A 17,124-nucleotide genomic window follows, 5' to 3' on the forward strand; every position below is an offset into this window, starting at 1 on the left:
TGGTTTTCCTATGGAGTGACAGTCTCATAGGCAAAACACACATCCTGGCACAGGCCTTCCTATGGAGCAACAGTCCCATAGACAAAGCCCGTTACAAATATCAATCCTACCATGCAGTGACAGTCCCATGGATAAGACGAGATGGTGGTCATACACGAGTGGCAACAAACATGCTTCCGTCCATATGGCACAATATTGGTTACACACGGGTGGCACAAAACTGGTTCCCGTCCATGTGACACCAGATAACTAGATTACTGACCCTTTCACATGGGGCACTGGCCTGGCCACATGTGAACATGGTACAAATATGGCCGCTCTATGGAGTAATTGTCCCATAGAAGTGGCTCCAGAAAAATGGAGATAGACCAAATGGTGACAGAACAAGATTAAGGACCAAATTTTAGAGCTTGTGCTACTGATTTGGATAGGAACACTTTGTGGAGGACACACGAGGCTTTCGGCCAGCTTATGAAGAAGTATGTCTCCGTCAGTTGTAGCATTTAATGGGATATTTATCCAAGAACTGACCGACATCAGGTTGACCAGTCCATAAAGGGATTCCAACCCTATAAAAGGGCTCACTTGCTCAAGGCTTAGATCACTCACTCCTCTTGTCGTGCATGATCAATGCCATGTACTTCCTCAGGGCTAATCCAGAAGGGGGCAGCCAGTAAAAGACTATGAACCAAATAAGAACCAGAATTTAGGAGCCTCAGGTGCAGAATCTGTGGTGGACTTGGAGCAAGGCATGGGGATCATGGAGGAGGATAGTGTCGGCTGGTTCCAGAGGGCTGTCGGCGGCTGATTCCAGAGAGCCAAGGGAAAGGGGCTTGCAATTTTTGTATTTATGCCAAGGCTGCTGGCTGACTGCTGGTCGGCCAGCTCTCCAAGGGATCCAAGGCCTATAAATAGGCACTCATGTTCATTGTTCTAGCCATTGAATCCTCTAGGGATTGGGTCTTAGGGGTCCAAGTAGGGACCAGATTTAGGGTGTTTACCACCTTTTATGAAGGCAGCCTAGGGCTGTAGCAAAGTTTCCTTTTTGTACTATATGAATACTGAATTTCCAGCACATCTCTCTCTCTCTACTCTCTCTCTATATCTGTGTTTTGCATCAGATGGTTTCCCACGAGTGTTTAGGGCTGAAAGAAGACTCCCAGAGCTTCCGCGTGTTACATTGGTATCAGAGCATCAGACTCAGCAAAGCTAAACACTGAATCAGTCCCATATGATGGTGTACAGGTCCAAGGTACAGGAAAGTACACGGATACGAAGCCCAAGGCAAGGAACACAGAATCGAGAAGAGTTCCCAGGACGTTTGTTGGTGGTGTTCCACAAAGCCAGAGGGGATGGCAGTCCTGTGAGCCAAATAGGTTCTCGGGCAACGGTCCCAAGGGAGGATTATCCTCCAAGGGTGATGTGAGAGTGCCAGACTCATTTCTCAGGAATGAAGACCGAGACGGTGTTCAGAGTCAGGGCAGGAATGGATTGTGGACTAGATGGAACAGATGCATAGATCTTCGTTTGAGACAGAGTGGTTTGGAGAACAAGCCGGGCTTTCAGAGAAAAAGGTTGCCGAGGATGGATGGATGACAAGGGGACTTCGGGAAAAGGATTGGGATGATGACAGTCATCCAAGAGCAGGTTGGATTCCCGTCATCAAGTTTAGTAGCGGGGGATGTCATGTGCATGATCAATGCCATGTACTTCCTCAGGGCTAATCTAGAAGGGGGCAACCAATAAAAGACTGAACCAGATAAGAACCAGAATTTAGGAGCCTCAGGTGCAGAATCTGTGGTGGACTTGGAGCAAGGCATGGGGATCATGGAGGAGGATGCTGTCGGTTGGTTCCAGAGGACTGTCGGCTGATTCCAGAGAGCCAGGCTGGAGCGCATCAAGAAAAACAAGGTGGCTGATAAAGGGGCTTGCGTTTTTGTATTTATGCCAAGACTGCTGGTCGGCCAACTCTCCAAGGGATCCAAGGCCTATAAATAGGCACTCATGTTCATTGTTCTAGCCATTCAATCCTCTAGGGATTGGGTCTTAGGGGTCCAAGTAAGGACCAGATTTAGGGTGTTTACCACCTTTTATGAAGGCACCCTAGGACTGTAGCAAAGTACCCTTTTTGTACTATATGAATATACTGAATTTCCAGCACATCTCTCTCTCTACTCTCTCTCTATATCTGTGTTTTGCATCAGATGGTTTCACAGGAGTGTTTAGGGCTGAAAGAAGACTCCCAGAGCTTCCGCGTGTTACAGCTCTAGGAAGTAGGGTCATAGATTAGACTCTAGACTAGGTGTTTTCACCTTTTTGATGGAACAACCAATGGCTAGCCATGATATACTTCTTTTTTGTACTATAGAATATATTGAATACTCAGCTCTCTCTCTCTCTCTCTCTTCTCTTCTTTTGTATGCATTTTGCATAAGCATGTTCCAGGATGGTGTTTAGGGCTAAAAGAAGACTCCCGGAGCTTCCATAAGTAGCATTGCTCAAACAAAGGTTGCCGTCAGTCAAGAATTTGAGATGATAGATCTTGGGTTGCTTCACTTCTTTCTTGGATTGGAGATTTTTCAGCGCTTAAATGGCATAATCATTTCTGGGCAGCAGCAGTATGCTACAAAGCTGCTAGAGGCTTTCAAGATGTCAGATTGTAAGCCCATCACTTCTCCCCTGGATCCGAGCATCAAACTCTCCTCTTTTGGATCCGATCCAACGGCAGAGGCAAATACACTTCTGTACAGGAAACCGATTGGTTCCTTGATTTGGTTGCTCAACACAAAGCCTGATTGTGCATTTGTCATAGAAACTCTCAGTGCTTTCATGCAGGCACCTTTGGACACTCATTGGCAGGCAGCACTCCGTGTGTCACGATACTTGAAAGATACCAAGGATTTTGGTATTTTCTATGGAGAGGGGGCCACTTTACGTGGCTGGAGCGACTCCGACTAGGCATTCCCCAATGATCTACTACAAGGTATTGCTTTCTCTTGGATCTGGAGCAATTTCATGGACGAGTAAAAAGCAGCCTATGGTGGCACTTTCATCGACAAAGGCAGAGTATGGAGTGGCCTGTTCAGCCGTTTGTGAGGTGATTTGGTTGCGGGCGGCTACTTGACGAGATCGATTTTTGACAACAGCAGCCTCTCCTTATCTCATGCAACAACCAACGTTGCTTGGCTATTGCTAAGAATCCGGTATTTCATGTGTGGACCAAGCATATAGAGATCCAATACCACTTTGTTCAGGCGCAGATCTTGGAAAGTGACATTATCCTTGAATATTGTCCTAGCCAGGACAACAGTGCAGACTTATTCACCAAAGGATTATCTCAGTCAACTACCAGCATTCATGGCAGCTCCTTGGGTCTTTGACCACCCCAGGACCTGAGAGGGGGTGTTAGAATATATCGGTGTCTACCAGGGCCATTGCCATGCTCAAGCATTCCCCATATATATCCCCCCCTTTTTCCATATGTTTTCCCTATTTTATGGGCCTTTGATGTGGGTTGCCCACCCTTTTTATGGCTATTATGCCTATTTTCAGGCCGTGTAGGAGCCTAGGAGGCAGTCGGCCAGCTCATATGTGGTGTATATATATGATGCCTTCTTCCTCACTTTTCATCATACTTTCTTGATCACTTTGGTGAGCACCTTCAGCCCTCTGCCTACGGAGTCCACTCCTCGCCTACGGGCTGGTTGTATCCACTCTTTTCTTGAGGATTAGTGCATCAGCATTTTGATGTTCTCTCTCATCTCTCTCTCTCAGTGTTTTTGTCATTCGTCTACATCTTTCCGTTTGCTGTCCAACTGTGTATGAGTCTTGCTGCTCTGACTGCAACACTCTGCCAACTGTGTAGCTTGTTGAAGCCGACTGTGTGGAGCTTGTGGCCACTGCCACCTGCAAAGCTGTGAAAGCTGCAAGCTTCAATGGAGAGCTTGGAAATGAAAAACACCAGCTGCAAGCCACAACGATAAGCAAATGTGAGAAGTGATAGTACAGTTCTCTAGGGTACTCTCAAGTACCACTACCTAAGTGGGCAGTCACACAGAGGGAAAAAAAAAAAAGCCTTCTCAGCAAGAAGGTAAAAAGTGCCCATGTACAAGAGTCCATTCACACCAGAATGACCACGAAAGTATACACAACACGTGTAACACAAGTCTCTTGCCTCTTCTCTATGGTGTGAAACAAGCAAGGGTAGTGAAAGCCAAAGGCTTTTTCCTGCTCACTACCTGCACACAAAAAACATTAAAAGCATACCCTATTTTTCAAGTTTTAGTTACTAAAATCCATTGAAAGCATTATCTATGATGAGAAACCATGTTGCTGCTAAGGGCATTAAAAGGAATGGTCCCTCATCTCAGTGGCTGAAGCACACTTAATCATTTTGCACCACTGTGCTCAACTCAAGCTACATAAGGACGGGCTGACTGCACATACAGTTTTTATCTTGTAACATAAGATAGGGAACTTCTCTAATCCTTCCCAGTTTGTTAGGCTGTTAGGACTTACCCTAGTACTGCTGCTGAAGCTGAAATCGAACCCTCTGTTGCCAAGAGCAGATCCAGCAAGCATTGGACACCCTGCAATGGCATTTCAAATCCTTTATTGTATGCATGGTGGCGCCTCCAAATCAATGTAAACCCAGAATTAACCAAAATAATGCACGGTCATGGCACAACCTTGCAGAAATCTGGGTGGTTAGGTCCTATTTTTTGGCCAACACTTTTTTGTCCTTTTGCTGCGGGAAGTATGCGACTAAGCTCTGGCGGTGGCTTGTACCCATCAAGCTCCACAGGTCGCCTAACTAATTTGCATTTGCCAATGGCAGGACATAGAGTTACTGGAAATGATGCTTGATGATCCAACTCAAGAAGGGAGCAGGGGAGGACCAAACCTTACCTTTGGCTGCGATGAGAGTGCGAAGGCGATCAAGAGCATAAGCCCGATTTTTATGCTGTGACCGATCGTCTGAAGCCTACAAAACCCCTCACAGAGATCAACCAAACTATATAATAAGAAAAAGCATAACACTTGTTGCAAAAACAAGTCTCAACAGTCCTCAAACCCTAACTCGAGTCATGGCCACCTGCAAACCATTATCCCAGACTGCAGATGGTAAAAAGCACACATATCAGACCCTAAACCAACCATACAGTATGCAATCCAGATTTGGCCCTGCCAATCCTCAAGGCCTAATCCAAGATGCGAATAAAGGCATGGGATCCTCAAAACCTGATGGAGGAAGATGCAATGAAGACATTGGGGCCATGACCATCCTGAAATCCTCATCCAACCATGCAGAACACACCTTGGAGCCATCACCATCCACAAGTCCTCATCCAACGATGCAAAATGAGCCCTGGGATCATGGCCATTTTGATACAGCCCTCATCCAATCATGCCAAGTGCAAATTGGGCCGATTAAGCCCTCCTCGAGCTGTTGTCCAACTATATAGAATGCATGTTACACCATGGCCATAATCACGCTTCATCCCACCATGCCCATCCTCAAGACAAAATACAACATGCAGGTTGGCCCATGGCCATCCTAAAGCCCTGTCCAATCATGCAGAATTTGGCCCTCGAGCCCGTACTCAACCGTGTTGTGCCAATTGAACCCTGGCCATCCTCAAGCCCTCATGCAACAGTGCCCTCGAGCCATCATTGACTTAGGTGTGGTGTGCATATTGGACCATCGGCATGCTCAGGCCCTAATCCAATTGCATGATGGAGCCTCTACGTGCTCGGGTCTTCCCCGAGCCCAGATTGAGAAGTGGATATTATGCAGATTCAGTCACCTGAGAAACAAGGCCAGTTGGGAGATGCGTAAGGCGGACGGCACTCTCGGTCTTGTTGCGGTGTTGGCCGCCCGGGCCTGAAGCGCGAAACGTATCCATGGTGCACTGCGAGAAGAGGTCTTTGTCGGACAAAGAAAGATAGTCCGCCGGGCAAGCAAAGGCTGGGGTAGAAGGAGATGGTGATGATGATGACGGAGGGTGAACATGAGCGGGAGAGGGGGTAGAGCATGCTTTTGCGCACAGGCGGAAATGGGCTGCAGGAGGGTGCCATAACCATGGCCTGGTGTGGCAGTTAGTGGCGGCAATGGTGGAGGAGGTGAGACAGTACTGTACCTTAGCTGCAGAGCAGAAAGGTATTCTCCTCACCAGCATTTCCATGACATGAAGGTTGGTTTTTTTTTATACCAATAGACATATATATATATATATTACCAAAAGGAGCTTTACATCTTTACATCAATTTCACATCATTACATTCAGACCTTGTTCAACAAATTACAAACCAAAGACCATCTACATCTTCTAAAAGTAATATGCGAGGAGGTTTTTAAGGATCGAGGTGGCGTGGCCACAACACCGTTCAAGCAAACTTGGAACTAGAAGTAAACTTGGACCAAATATTTCGGGTTGTGGCAAACCACTGCAACCTTCTCACATTTAGTTTGGTCGGGCACAGAGTAAACTCAACCCAACATAAAAGTGACAAGATTTGACAGTGCAAGCAAATCTTCTCTAAAATAAATAGTGTCAGGACTTTTAAGATTTTCGTAAAAGCATGGACTTGTGTGTTACACAAGAAGAAAGGGTTGGTGAGAGTGGATAAAAACAACAAAGTAAACTTAGACCAAAGCTAAACTTGGGACGACACGTTGGGTGAATGTTAGCATTTTTCTATCGTCCCAAGTGGATAAAAACAACAAAGTAAACTTGGACCAAAACTAAACTTGGGACGACACACAGGGTGAATTCACTCCATCACTCTTAGCCATTGTTATTACCATTTTATGAGCTCTCTCTCTCTCTCTCTCTCTCTCTCTCTCTCTCTCTCTCTCTCTCTCTCTCTCTCTCGTGCAATAAGCACTTACGTTTTGAAGAGGAAGACGGACTATTGAAGATAAATTTGATTGTGATCATTTTAAGTTTGAGGTTGAACGAGCTAAAAGGATAGAATTGGAAGAACTAATCTCTAACAAGAAACGATCTATAAGTGTTTAGTCTGGCTTTGACATTAGATGTACCATTAAAGAAACTTTGATTGAGTAAGAGCAACAAAAAGGAAAGAAAATAGGTTCAAATTTTTTATGGTAAAAAGAATGCAAAAACAATGTTATCATGGATTAGTCAACTTGATGATTATTTTTCTAGGGAAGAATTTTTCAAGAAAGATAAGGTCAAGTGTGCTGCAAATGTCATGCCTCCATGCAAGCTGTCATAGCCCTTTGATTCTAGCCTCATGCAAAAAACGTGAGAGAGAAGAAGAAGAACTCAAAAAATAGCAAAAACAAACCTAGCTTGGTATACCATGTTTAACCTCCCAACCAATATATATACTAGTGACCTCGGGCATCTAGTGTGTACCTTATTGGCCACACATCACTCATGTGCCCCCTGTGTTCCCGCCGTTGGTACCCCCATGCTACACATAACTGGGTCTTTACCCCAGCACGAGCATTACCTGTTCACACAGCGATGATGTGCAATAGTATGCCGCCATTGGTTTTCCCACGCAACGCCCGCATGTCCCACACATTACTAGGGTGTAAATCCCGAGTATCAATGTGTATGTGTCCCCCATATTGCCATGTGTAAGGGTCATAACATTCTTTCCCCCTTTTAGGAATCATCGTCCTCCATGACAAACTAAGGATAACGTTTACGAAGCTGAAACTTCGTTTCCCAAGTTACATTTTTAAAGAGATGTCCTTTCCATTTCATAAGAAACTCCCAAAGAATGCAATTTTGCAATCGACTTTCTCTTCGTTCTAGGATATCTAGTCCATGATCTTCTTGATCAGGTTCCTACAAAGCAATCATACCATCAACTAAAGATAACGCTTCAAGCGACTCACATGAAATACTGGGTAGACATGACAGTCTTGTGGTAACTCTAACTTATAAGCCACATCTCCGACTCGTTTCAAAATCATCCATGGCCCACAATATCTAGGCATTTACTTGCACGAAGCATCTCAGTTCTCCAAGAAACAAGTAGAAACACTTTCTCTCCCTCTTTAAAAGAACGAGCTATCCACTTGGGATTAGCATACTTAACCGCTCAATCCGTAGTAACCGGACGGATAGAATCTCGAGCTCTAGCTAAATTTAACTACATCTAAGACAGAAATTTAGCTACATTGGGTGTCTTCTAAGGTAATCCAATTGTACCTGGCATCAATGGATTATAGCCATAATTTAATTCAAATGCAAAAAAGTTTGTAGAGGAATGCTTGAGCGAATTATACACAAACTCTAGTTAAGGTAAATACTTTTTCCAATCGGTCTGTCGTTCTCTGACATAAGCTCTCAACATATCCTCTAAGACTTGATTAACTCTCTCCTTCGTCTGACCATTAATTTGTGGATGATCATAGCTACTCATGCAGAGTTGCATGCCAAGTTTAGTTATCCTCTAAGACTTGATTAACTCTCTCGATTGTCTGACCATTAATTTGTGGATGATCATCGCTACTCATGCAGAGTTGCATGCCAAGTTTAGTTAAAATTACTTGTAAACTGTGGATCTCTATCTGACACACAATGGATTCTGGCAAGCCGTGAAATCTAAACACATTGACGATAAATAATTCTACTTTGTTTGTAGGAGGAAAAAAATGTGTCATCTTAGAGAATCTATCCATGATGACAAAGATAGCATTATAACCTTTCCTGGTTCTAGGTAAAGCCATAATGAAATCCATTGAAATACTTTGGCATTTCCTCTCTGGAATAGGCAATGGATGTAATAATCCCGGCGATTTCACACACTCAAATTTAGTAACCTAACATTATAAATGCTGTGTCACATAATGATTAATATGTTTCTTTAATTATGGCCACAAGTAGAAATGTTTTATGAGCTCAATTGTTTCCTTAATTCCACGGTCTCTAGCACATGGACTATAGTGACATTCTCATGTTACTAATACCCTCAAATTATTTGAGTCCAGAACGCATACCTTACCTTTCCTCTTGAGAATTCCATTCTCAATGGTAAATCTATGTTTCCCAGACAATAAATCAAACGGGGCTGATTCCTCATCTACTTGGTTAGTCTTATTCCATAACGATTGAACATACAGATCTACCTTTTGAGATTCATGTGTTCTATGAATGATCTCATTCTTGACTATACTGAAACTTATCTGATACATTATGCGAGAACTCTTCCACCATCAATTCAGCTCATCTTGCTTGACAGCCTCTTAAATTCGGGTAGTTACAAAAATACTTTAGTGTATCATGATCCGTATATACCTTAAACTCGGCTCCATACACATAATGCCTCCACACCTTGAGTGCATGTATAACTGCATACAATTCAAGCTTATGTGTGGGCCACTTACATTGCGAATTACTGCGTTTCTTACACTCAAATCCATTGGTCGGCCTTCTTGGCTTAACACAGCTCCTACGACAATGCTACTAGCATCTATCTCAACAAAAGGTAATGATGAACCCACGATCTTCAACATAGGTGCACGGCTGTAACCGCCTGCTTTAATTTATCAAAACTTTGCTTTGAATGTCATTCCAGACATAAACAACAGTAACTTGCAACAAGATAGACAATGGCACTGCTATTTTAGAATAAAAAATAATAAACTTTCTATAAAAACCAAAATAGTCCTAAGAAATATCTGAGTGTAGTAATGTCATATGGAATAGTCCAAGCCAATATTACTGCTACTTTCTTCGTATCCATCTTTACACCCAGCATCGATATAATGTGTCCCAAATATTTAAAGTCCTCTTAACATAGGAAAGTCTTGTGTCTATTTGCATATAACACAATTTCCCTAAGCATGCTAAATACTGTAAACAAGTGTGGTTCGTGCTCTAATAAAGATTTATTATAAACCAAAATATCATTAATAAGTCCACCATAATATACCCATGAATGTCCTAAAGACATCATTCATCAATATCATAAATGTGGTTGGTGCATTAGTAAGCCCAACTGGCATTACAAGGTACTCATAAGTGAACAAAACGAGTACAAAAAGAATTCTTAGTTATGTCTTCATCTTTAATACGAATCTGATGATATCCACTTTTTAAATCTATCTTATTGAAGACTTTAGCTCCACCTAGAGTCAAATCATCAATCCTTGGCATTGGACGTTTTACAGTAAGTTTATTTAAGGCTCTTTAATTGTCTTATTCGATAAGAACCATCTTTCTTCTTCACTAGCAAAACTAGAGAAGTGAATAATGAAAAGCTGGGGCAAATGAGTCCTTTGCTCGGTAGTTCTCCTCAATCACCTTTGACACCTCATTCTCCTCAACCAAACTCAACCGGTATGGATGTCTACTGACCATAGTTGCACCAGTCACATAAGCTCTATTTGATACTCCACATTTATGCATGGAGGCAAAGAAGAGTGTAGGTTAGATTTGAAAACATCAAAAAATTCATTTAGAATTTTCTCTTGCAAAGATTTTGCGTTATTATAAGTTGGAGTTTCACTTTCATGTGTGTCTATAGCACTTGGAATTTTTTGAACCCAACCTAAAAAGAGAGACTTACAAGATATTTAAAGGATTTGTGTAGCAGTAATTAATGCATTATTGGGTAGATCTGGCTCACCTTTAATGTGATACGTCCTCCCATCATGCATGAATTGATAGACATGCATTGCAAAGTCAATGAGAGGTGTCTTCCATGCATGCCATTCTTTCCCTAGTACAACATCAAAATGAGAGGTGTCTTCCATGCATGCCATTCTTTCCCTAGTACAACATCAAAATGTGCTAGTCGAGTAATATCAAAGTTGAGGTCCTCAAAGTAGGATTGAATGGTGAGACCGAGGCCTACAACATGTTGGTCCTAACCTCTGTTCCTTTGCCATGTGCTAGCTCAACTGTGTATTGATATGGTGATGGTTGAGTCTTCAACTTTAACTTCTTGACAAGTTGAGAACTAACCACATTCTGGATAGAGCCTATATCGAAGAATACCTTCACTAGTTTTCCTTTAATCGAACCCTACATGACAATTAGCTCCGTAATTGGAAACTAGTAACCATGCGACTAGTCTCTAAAGATAAAATTGTATTTGTAGAGCAGCCGTGGGTACACCCGTTTATAAATTGACATTGAGAGTATCCTAGTAGAATACTAGGGCATTTGCTCTTGAGTATTATCCAATAAATCTTCCTCTAGATCATACTCGTAATCTAAATCAGTTTATAGCTATACAAATATGAGCACTAAAGCTTCTTTAATGGACAATCACGTCTTTGATGCTTTTCCATATAAGCATAGCAGAAGCCTTCACTTTTTCCATTTGAAGAAGCGCAGCGCTGCTTCTTCAATGGAAAATCACATCTTTAATGCTTGCCCATACAAGCATAGCACAAGCTTTTAATTTGTGCTTTCTTAAAATGTTCTGGATCGAGAGAATATCTGCACTCATCCTTCATTGACACCTTTCTCTTAACTTCTACAAGAGTCTTTGTCGAGGAATGTACACTAGACATAGATGCCCTTCCCTTTTGCCCACTAGTGTACCTTAAAGCTTCATAAGTAGGTCGCATAAAATGAGACTTGGAAACTTGACCCACTACCTGATTTTGACCCTTTCAACCATCTTCATAAACTAAAGCCATTTCTACAGCTTTGGATAAAGTTTGATACTTCTCACGGTGCACTACTGGTCGAAGTTTATCATTTAACTGCACGACAAATTTATGAACATGTAAGAAATCTGGTAAAATTTACAAAATTTTCATAATCACCTCTCGATACTTATCAGTATGCTCCTAAACCGTAAGATTCTTTTGAGAGATAAAAAACCAAGTATTAAGGGCTCTACTCTGCTTATCTGGTGACACAAAATTTTGAATAAACATATCCTTAAATTCCTCCCAAATATTTGGGATTGTGTTGTCCTTTGAAATTTTCTCCACCAACGATGAGCCATATCCTGTAAATTATATGCAGCATGTTGGATTCTAATGTGCTCATCTATGATGCCACATAGAGTAAAGCATTGTTCCCACTTAAAAACCCATTGATCTACTACGTCAGCTATGCGAGAAGGTAAAGTGTCAATGTACGTTGGCGGTTTCAAATCCTTTAATGCAAGTTTTGGTTTTAAATCCCTTTTTCAGTGTACCCTCATGACTACCAAAGTGATTGGTATCCGAAGTAAGCCAAGGGGTTATCATATTGCGGATATTATTCATAAATAAATTCATTTACTCTCGCAAATAATATATTTGTTGGCAAAGAGGGGAAGATTATAGTGATTGTGGGGCAGAGTGATTGGATTCCGTTTTTAACCAATAATATGCAAGAAGCACCAAACGATGGAAAATAAAATAAAAAGGGACAAGTGAGGCCCTTGGTCATAAGGTTGTCAAAGCCAATGTAGGTTGAAGCCGTGTAGAGCTACAACTTTGTGTATCATGCGAAGTGCTACAAGTAACAAACCATTGGAAGGAGTTGAGATGCACCGCGCATGAATCACCTCTTAGAACCTTTGAAATAGAGAACGTTAGAGCTTTGATTTTTTTTAAAAAAGTTACTAATGCTTTGGCTACATTTAGTCGCATGATGAACCGTATATTCTTAAGCACCAAAAATTTATAGTTATTTTCTTTGATGACATCTTGGTCTTTATAGCAAAGACGAAGATGAGCATGAGAAACATCTAGAGATAATATTCAATCTTATCTATGCTCCTTGTCAGACCCCTTCAAGCCAAAGCATGCCTCCATCTCTTGTTGGGGTAATGTCTGTGGCACCCTCTAATGGCAACATGAAGACTTACGGATCAATGACCTGCACACCATGAGTGGTGCAAACTTCTTATTCTTATACATTTGTTTGAGTTGGGCTGCTACATCAGGGCTGTTCATGGCTTCTGTCCACAGAAGGGATCCAAACCGCAACAAGCTGACCTTTTCCAACTAGGCTATGTTGGTATTGACATCTAATTAAACATGTAACTTCTCAAACTCCACCATCTTTATTGGAAACATGGCCAAGTCGAGGAGGGCATTGCAGTGGAAGGAGAGGTGGAAAGGGAGAAGCTCACAAAAATCTAGAGGATCAAGAAGACAAAAGCTTAAAGACTCTTGAACAAAGGTTGAATGGTTTATGGTAACTTTGTGGACCATTGGATGAATTAATGTCACCTTTTCTTCAAAACTACCTCTGTTTAAACCAAAACCCCCCTTCTTCTTGTTGCAAAATCACTTTCCTCAAACGTCAACTTTTCAAAGATCAAGTAGTATGGATGTAGTCAACAAGTCAAGAGGTTCAGCACCCTAATCTCTGAATTGCTAAGTCTATAAGCTTAAGGATTTACATATTCAAGGGCTCATATTTTTTATTTTCTTTTCTTTTCCATCTCTTTAGTGTTGCACCCGAATTTCTATTTTCCTTTTCTTCACTTGAATTTTTACCGATTGTTGCTGGTTGATTCCTCTTTTTCCTCTCCCTTTCCATAATTTTTTAAATCTCCCTTTGCGTTGCTGGCCACCACCGTCCGTACTCTTTCCCTCTCTTCGCTTTGTTGCACCTAGCACTACTGCCCACCTTCTTCTCTCACAGTCATGCCATCGCCAATGTTTTTTTCTATAGCTGTGAATATTTTTTTAAAGCTTAACTACTAAGATGTGAAGATTATTTTAAAGCTTAATTACTAAGCTTTCTAAGCTTTAAAAGCTTATAAGTATTATTTATGTGCGCTTGTGTGTGGTGTTGCTATTTTACTAGCATGTGTGCTACATGAATTTTAGTTATTTTACACTTAGTGTGTGAATAAACTTTAGTGCTTGAGTTATTTTTGTAAAAGTGGAACAGAAAAGCCCTATTTTGTATACACAATTATTATTAGCTCCTTGGGCTATATTTTGAATAGAATTCTCAAAATACTCATGTTGGGAAAGTGGAGCTACACGCATGAGGAGGGAGATTGCACCCAACAGTGTGTCGATGGTGATGTTTACTCTATCTAATGCTTTTATGTTATGATTTAATCTTGCCAATTTAATTCAATTCTATGCTTTGTTCCTTGATGTGTATGTGAGTTTGATTAATTCTTCACAAGAAGTACATGAGGTCCCATGACACCGGCTCCTAACTGTGATAAGGATACATCTTTACCTTTTATAGCATCAAAGCATTACAACAACCCCAAAAAGACATCAAAAATTTTAGATTTTGGAAGACAACCCACGTAGAGAACCCTTGACTTATATAAAAAAAGGAAAATAGATAATTATGGAGAGATTAAAATCCCCCCTTGAACATATGTCAGTGAGATGAAGAGTAGGAATCCTCTTTTGGCATCATTTCCAGGTAATGGATGCTTGGGTTATCCTTTTTGGCTCATGGCTTACTAGGCCTTGGGTGGCCAATATCTCATAATGTACAACTTTTATAGTGCCGTTTCATGACACTTATTAATGTCCTCAATTGGAGGATCTTGTTTGTTAATCCAAAACGGGATTAATAGCATCATATGATAAGTGGCTTGATTCATCAAGAAAATGCATCCAAGTAGGTCGACATGTAAGGCAACAGATCATGGAAAAAAATGCATGTAGTGCAGAGGTTTTATGGCGACTATATGCAGCATAATGGGCAACTTGATTTAGAATGACATGGAGGCTATATGCAAAAGAAGCCCACCAATAGTAGAGGCACAAAACACAGCATGTTAAAAAAGCTTCTACATGGTGGTGACTGTTAAGTAAAAATGCACTGATGATGATGAACGGCAAGATTATGGAAATGCACATGGGCTATGTGTAAGAGAGGCCCGCCTATAATAGATGGAGAAAAAACATGGCCCATGAAGTTGATATCAAAGGTGTAGAACATAGCAATTGCTTGATGGCATCTTCAAAGGTATAAAATGCGCTTAACACACAACAGCTTAGATCAGCAACACATGATGGCGACTACAATAGGAGAGGCATATTTGAAAAAAAACGTATATGAGAGGGCAAATCTGGATCAAAAAACATAAGTGTGTGTTAGGCATGATATTAGCGATGAACATGGTGTTATCCTTGCTTTAATACCATGTTGGAAACATGGCTAGGTTTGGGAGGGAGTGGAAGGAGAGGTGGAGAGATTAAGCCATGGTGTGTGGAAGCATAGATGAAGATATGGAAGAGAGAGAGAGAGAGAGATTGCACATGAACACAATGATTGAATACTCACACCAATGTACAACGTGCATGTAAAAGAATTTATTGTCCATGCATAATAATGATGACATAAGTAAATATGCACATTATTTAAGACAACAAGGCAACAAACGAAATCATGAAAATCCTATCCTTATGGTAATAATAGATTGCGAATATTCCTTCCCAAGGCTTAACGCATGTGTGACAGGTGGAATATCATCATGCAAATAAGCATGAACTAATTCTAGTATTTTATCGAAGTTGGGTTTTAATCAAAAACCATTTATTAACTTTAAAAATCTGACACCATCAATCATTGTGAGCTTGAATGTTTCGGATCTAATCCTTTCGGATATCCGGTATGGTCTTATCCAGCGAAGGCTCAGCTTTTTAGGGTGTGGACCTAGCCTCGAATTAAACAATAAGACTGGGTCACCAATATCAATGATCCAATATTTAGAATTCCGATCGACCCAAAGCTTTCTTTGATGTTGGGTGACATCGAACATCCAAATACTTTGCAACCTAGAGCAAGTAATTGTTGTTCAGTCTATTTACTTTTGGACTCTTTTGAGGATAATCTGGTAGTAATTGCCAATTGTAAACTTGGCACCACAAATTCCATGGGAACTACTGCCTTGAACCCATACACTATGAAAAATGGCATCTGGCTTGTTGTTTGTTGACTTATAAGCATTTCAAAATGCCCATAAAGTAGAATGCAGCTTCCAATCACAATCTTTCCAGTTCTCATTCACTACTTTCTCTTCATAATTCTTTGTAAGATCTTGTTGGAAGATTCTGCCTACCATTGGCCTGTGGATAGTACACTGTAGATTTCTTATGAATTATCATGTGTTGTTGGGTCAACTTTTGTATTATTGCATTAAGAAAATGGTCGCCTTGGTCACTGACCAATTCTATCCAAACCTTGTCATATCATCTCATATAGAAAATTTACCCACTGAATCGGCGTTATTATCCCTTAGAGCTATGGCTTCTACCCATTTTGGTACAATAATCCGTGGCCACTAAAATATACTTTTTGTTGGTTTGGTGTGAGTAGGAGGTTTAAATAGCCTAACAAAATCCAGACCCCATTTTAGAAAGGGTTCCAAAGTAATACTAGAGTGGGAGGCATCTGATTTGCTACATTTGGTTCACCTAGTCTTTGATAAACATCACACTCACAAGAAAACTTCTAAGCATCATTTAATAGATGGGCCACCATAATCGTGCTTGAAAGATCTTCCAGCCTATAACTTCTCTGGAAAATTGGTTGTCAATTATACCTTGATGTCCTCCATCAATAATGCTTGTTGCTACTTATGTGACTGCACACATCGACGAACAATGTGATCGATGCCCATTTGGTACAATTATCCAACAATCACCAAAAATGTTTTATTGTGGAGTGCTAATCTCTTCTAGTGATCCTAGTTCATTCCTTCTGGAAAACTACCTTCTATTAGAAAAACAAGCATCTCATCATACCAATCCACTAGGGAACATATATTTGAAATAAATTCACTTCTGGCAACTAATTCGGTGTCCCATCTGGTGGCTCCCTAGTCTCAATTCTGGATAAGAAATCTACCACACTACATGCTGGTTACCCAATGTGTGGCAAATCCTGAAATCAAATTTCTACAATATCAGCATCCATCTTACTAGTTTTCCAACTAAATTGGGCTTATTCTCACTAAGAAAAACAAGGCTTGGTGATCTATATAAAAAGTGAATTTGTTTGCCTAAAAGATATTGCCAAAATTTCTTAACAGAATAAATCATCCCAAGAGCTCCCCTTTTTGTAGTAAAATAATTTCTTTCCACTCTGGCTAATAGCATTCGGGCTGGTATAATACACTAGGCAAAACCATCCATCTGTTGCCATATATATAGGCAGTGATGTGTGTGAACACACTTAGGACCGTCGGGACACTTTTTCC

General features: G+C 41.0%; 1 protein-coding gene across 4 annotated transcripts in view; it reads right to left on the bottom strand.

The window, feature by feature from the left end:
- The window catches only part of LOC147606371 (uncharacterized), a 57,659-nt gene extending 51,458 nt beyond the window's left edge, over window positions 1–6,201 (bottom strand). Inside the window, exons 1-4 of one of the 4 annotated variants that reach the window (XM_086792003.1) lie at window positions 5,808–6,201; window positions 4,909–4,984; window positions 4,689–4,813; window positions 4,519–4,589 (exon numbers count right to left, since the gene is read on the bottom strand). In XM_086792003.1, coding sequence (XP_086648129.1) covers window positions 4,519–4,589; window positions 4,689–4,813; window positions 4,909–4,984; window positions 5,808–6,185 — 650 coding nt within the window. In that variant the 5' untranslated portion in view covers window positions 6,186–6,201. Of the gene's footprint in view, window positions 1–4,518; window positions 4,610–4,688; window positions 4,814–4,908; window positions 4,985–5,241; window positions 5,304–5,807 lie in introns of those variants that run through there. The other 3 variants (XM_086792006.1, XM_086792007.1, XM_086792004.1) reach the window with 3 other exon arrangements.
- Window positions 6,202–17,124: the final 10,923 nt, after the last annotated feature.

Source organism: Cibotium barometz, chromosome 57 (assembly GCF_041138505.1).
Source record: "Cibotium barometz isolate CiBa-2024 chromosome 57, ASM4113850v1, whole genome shotgun sequence".
Taxonomy (NCBI): domain Eukaryota; kingdom Viridiplantae; phylum Streptophyta; class Polypodiopsida; order Cyatheales; family Cibotiaceae; genus Cibotium; species Cibotium barometz.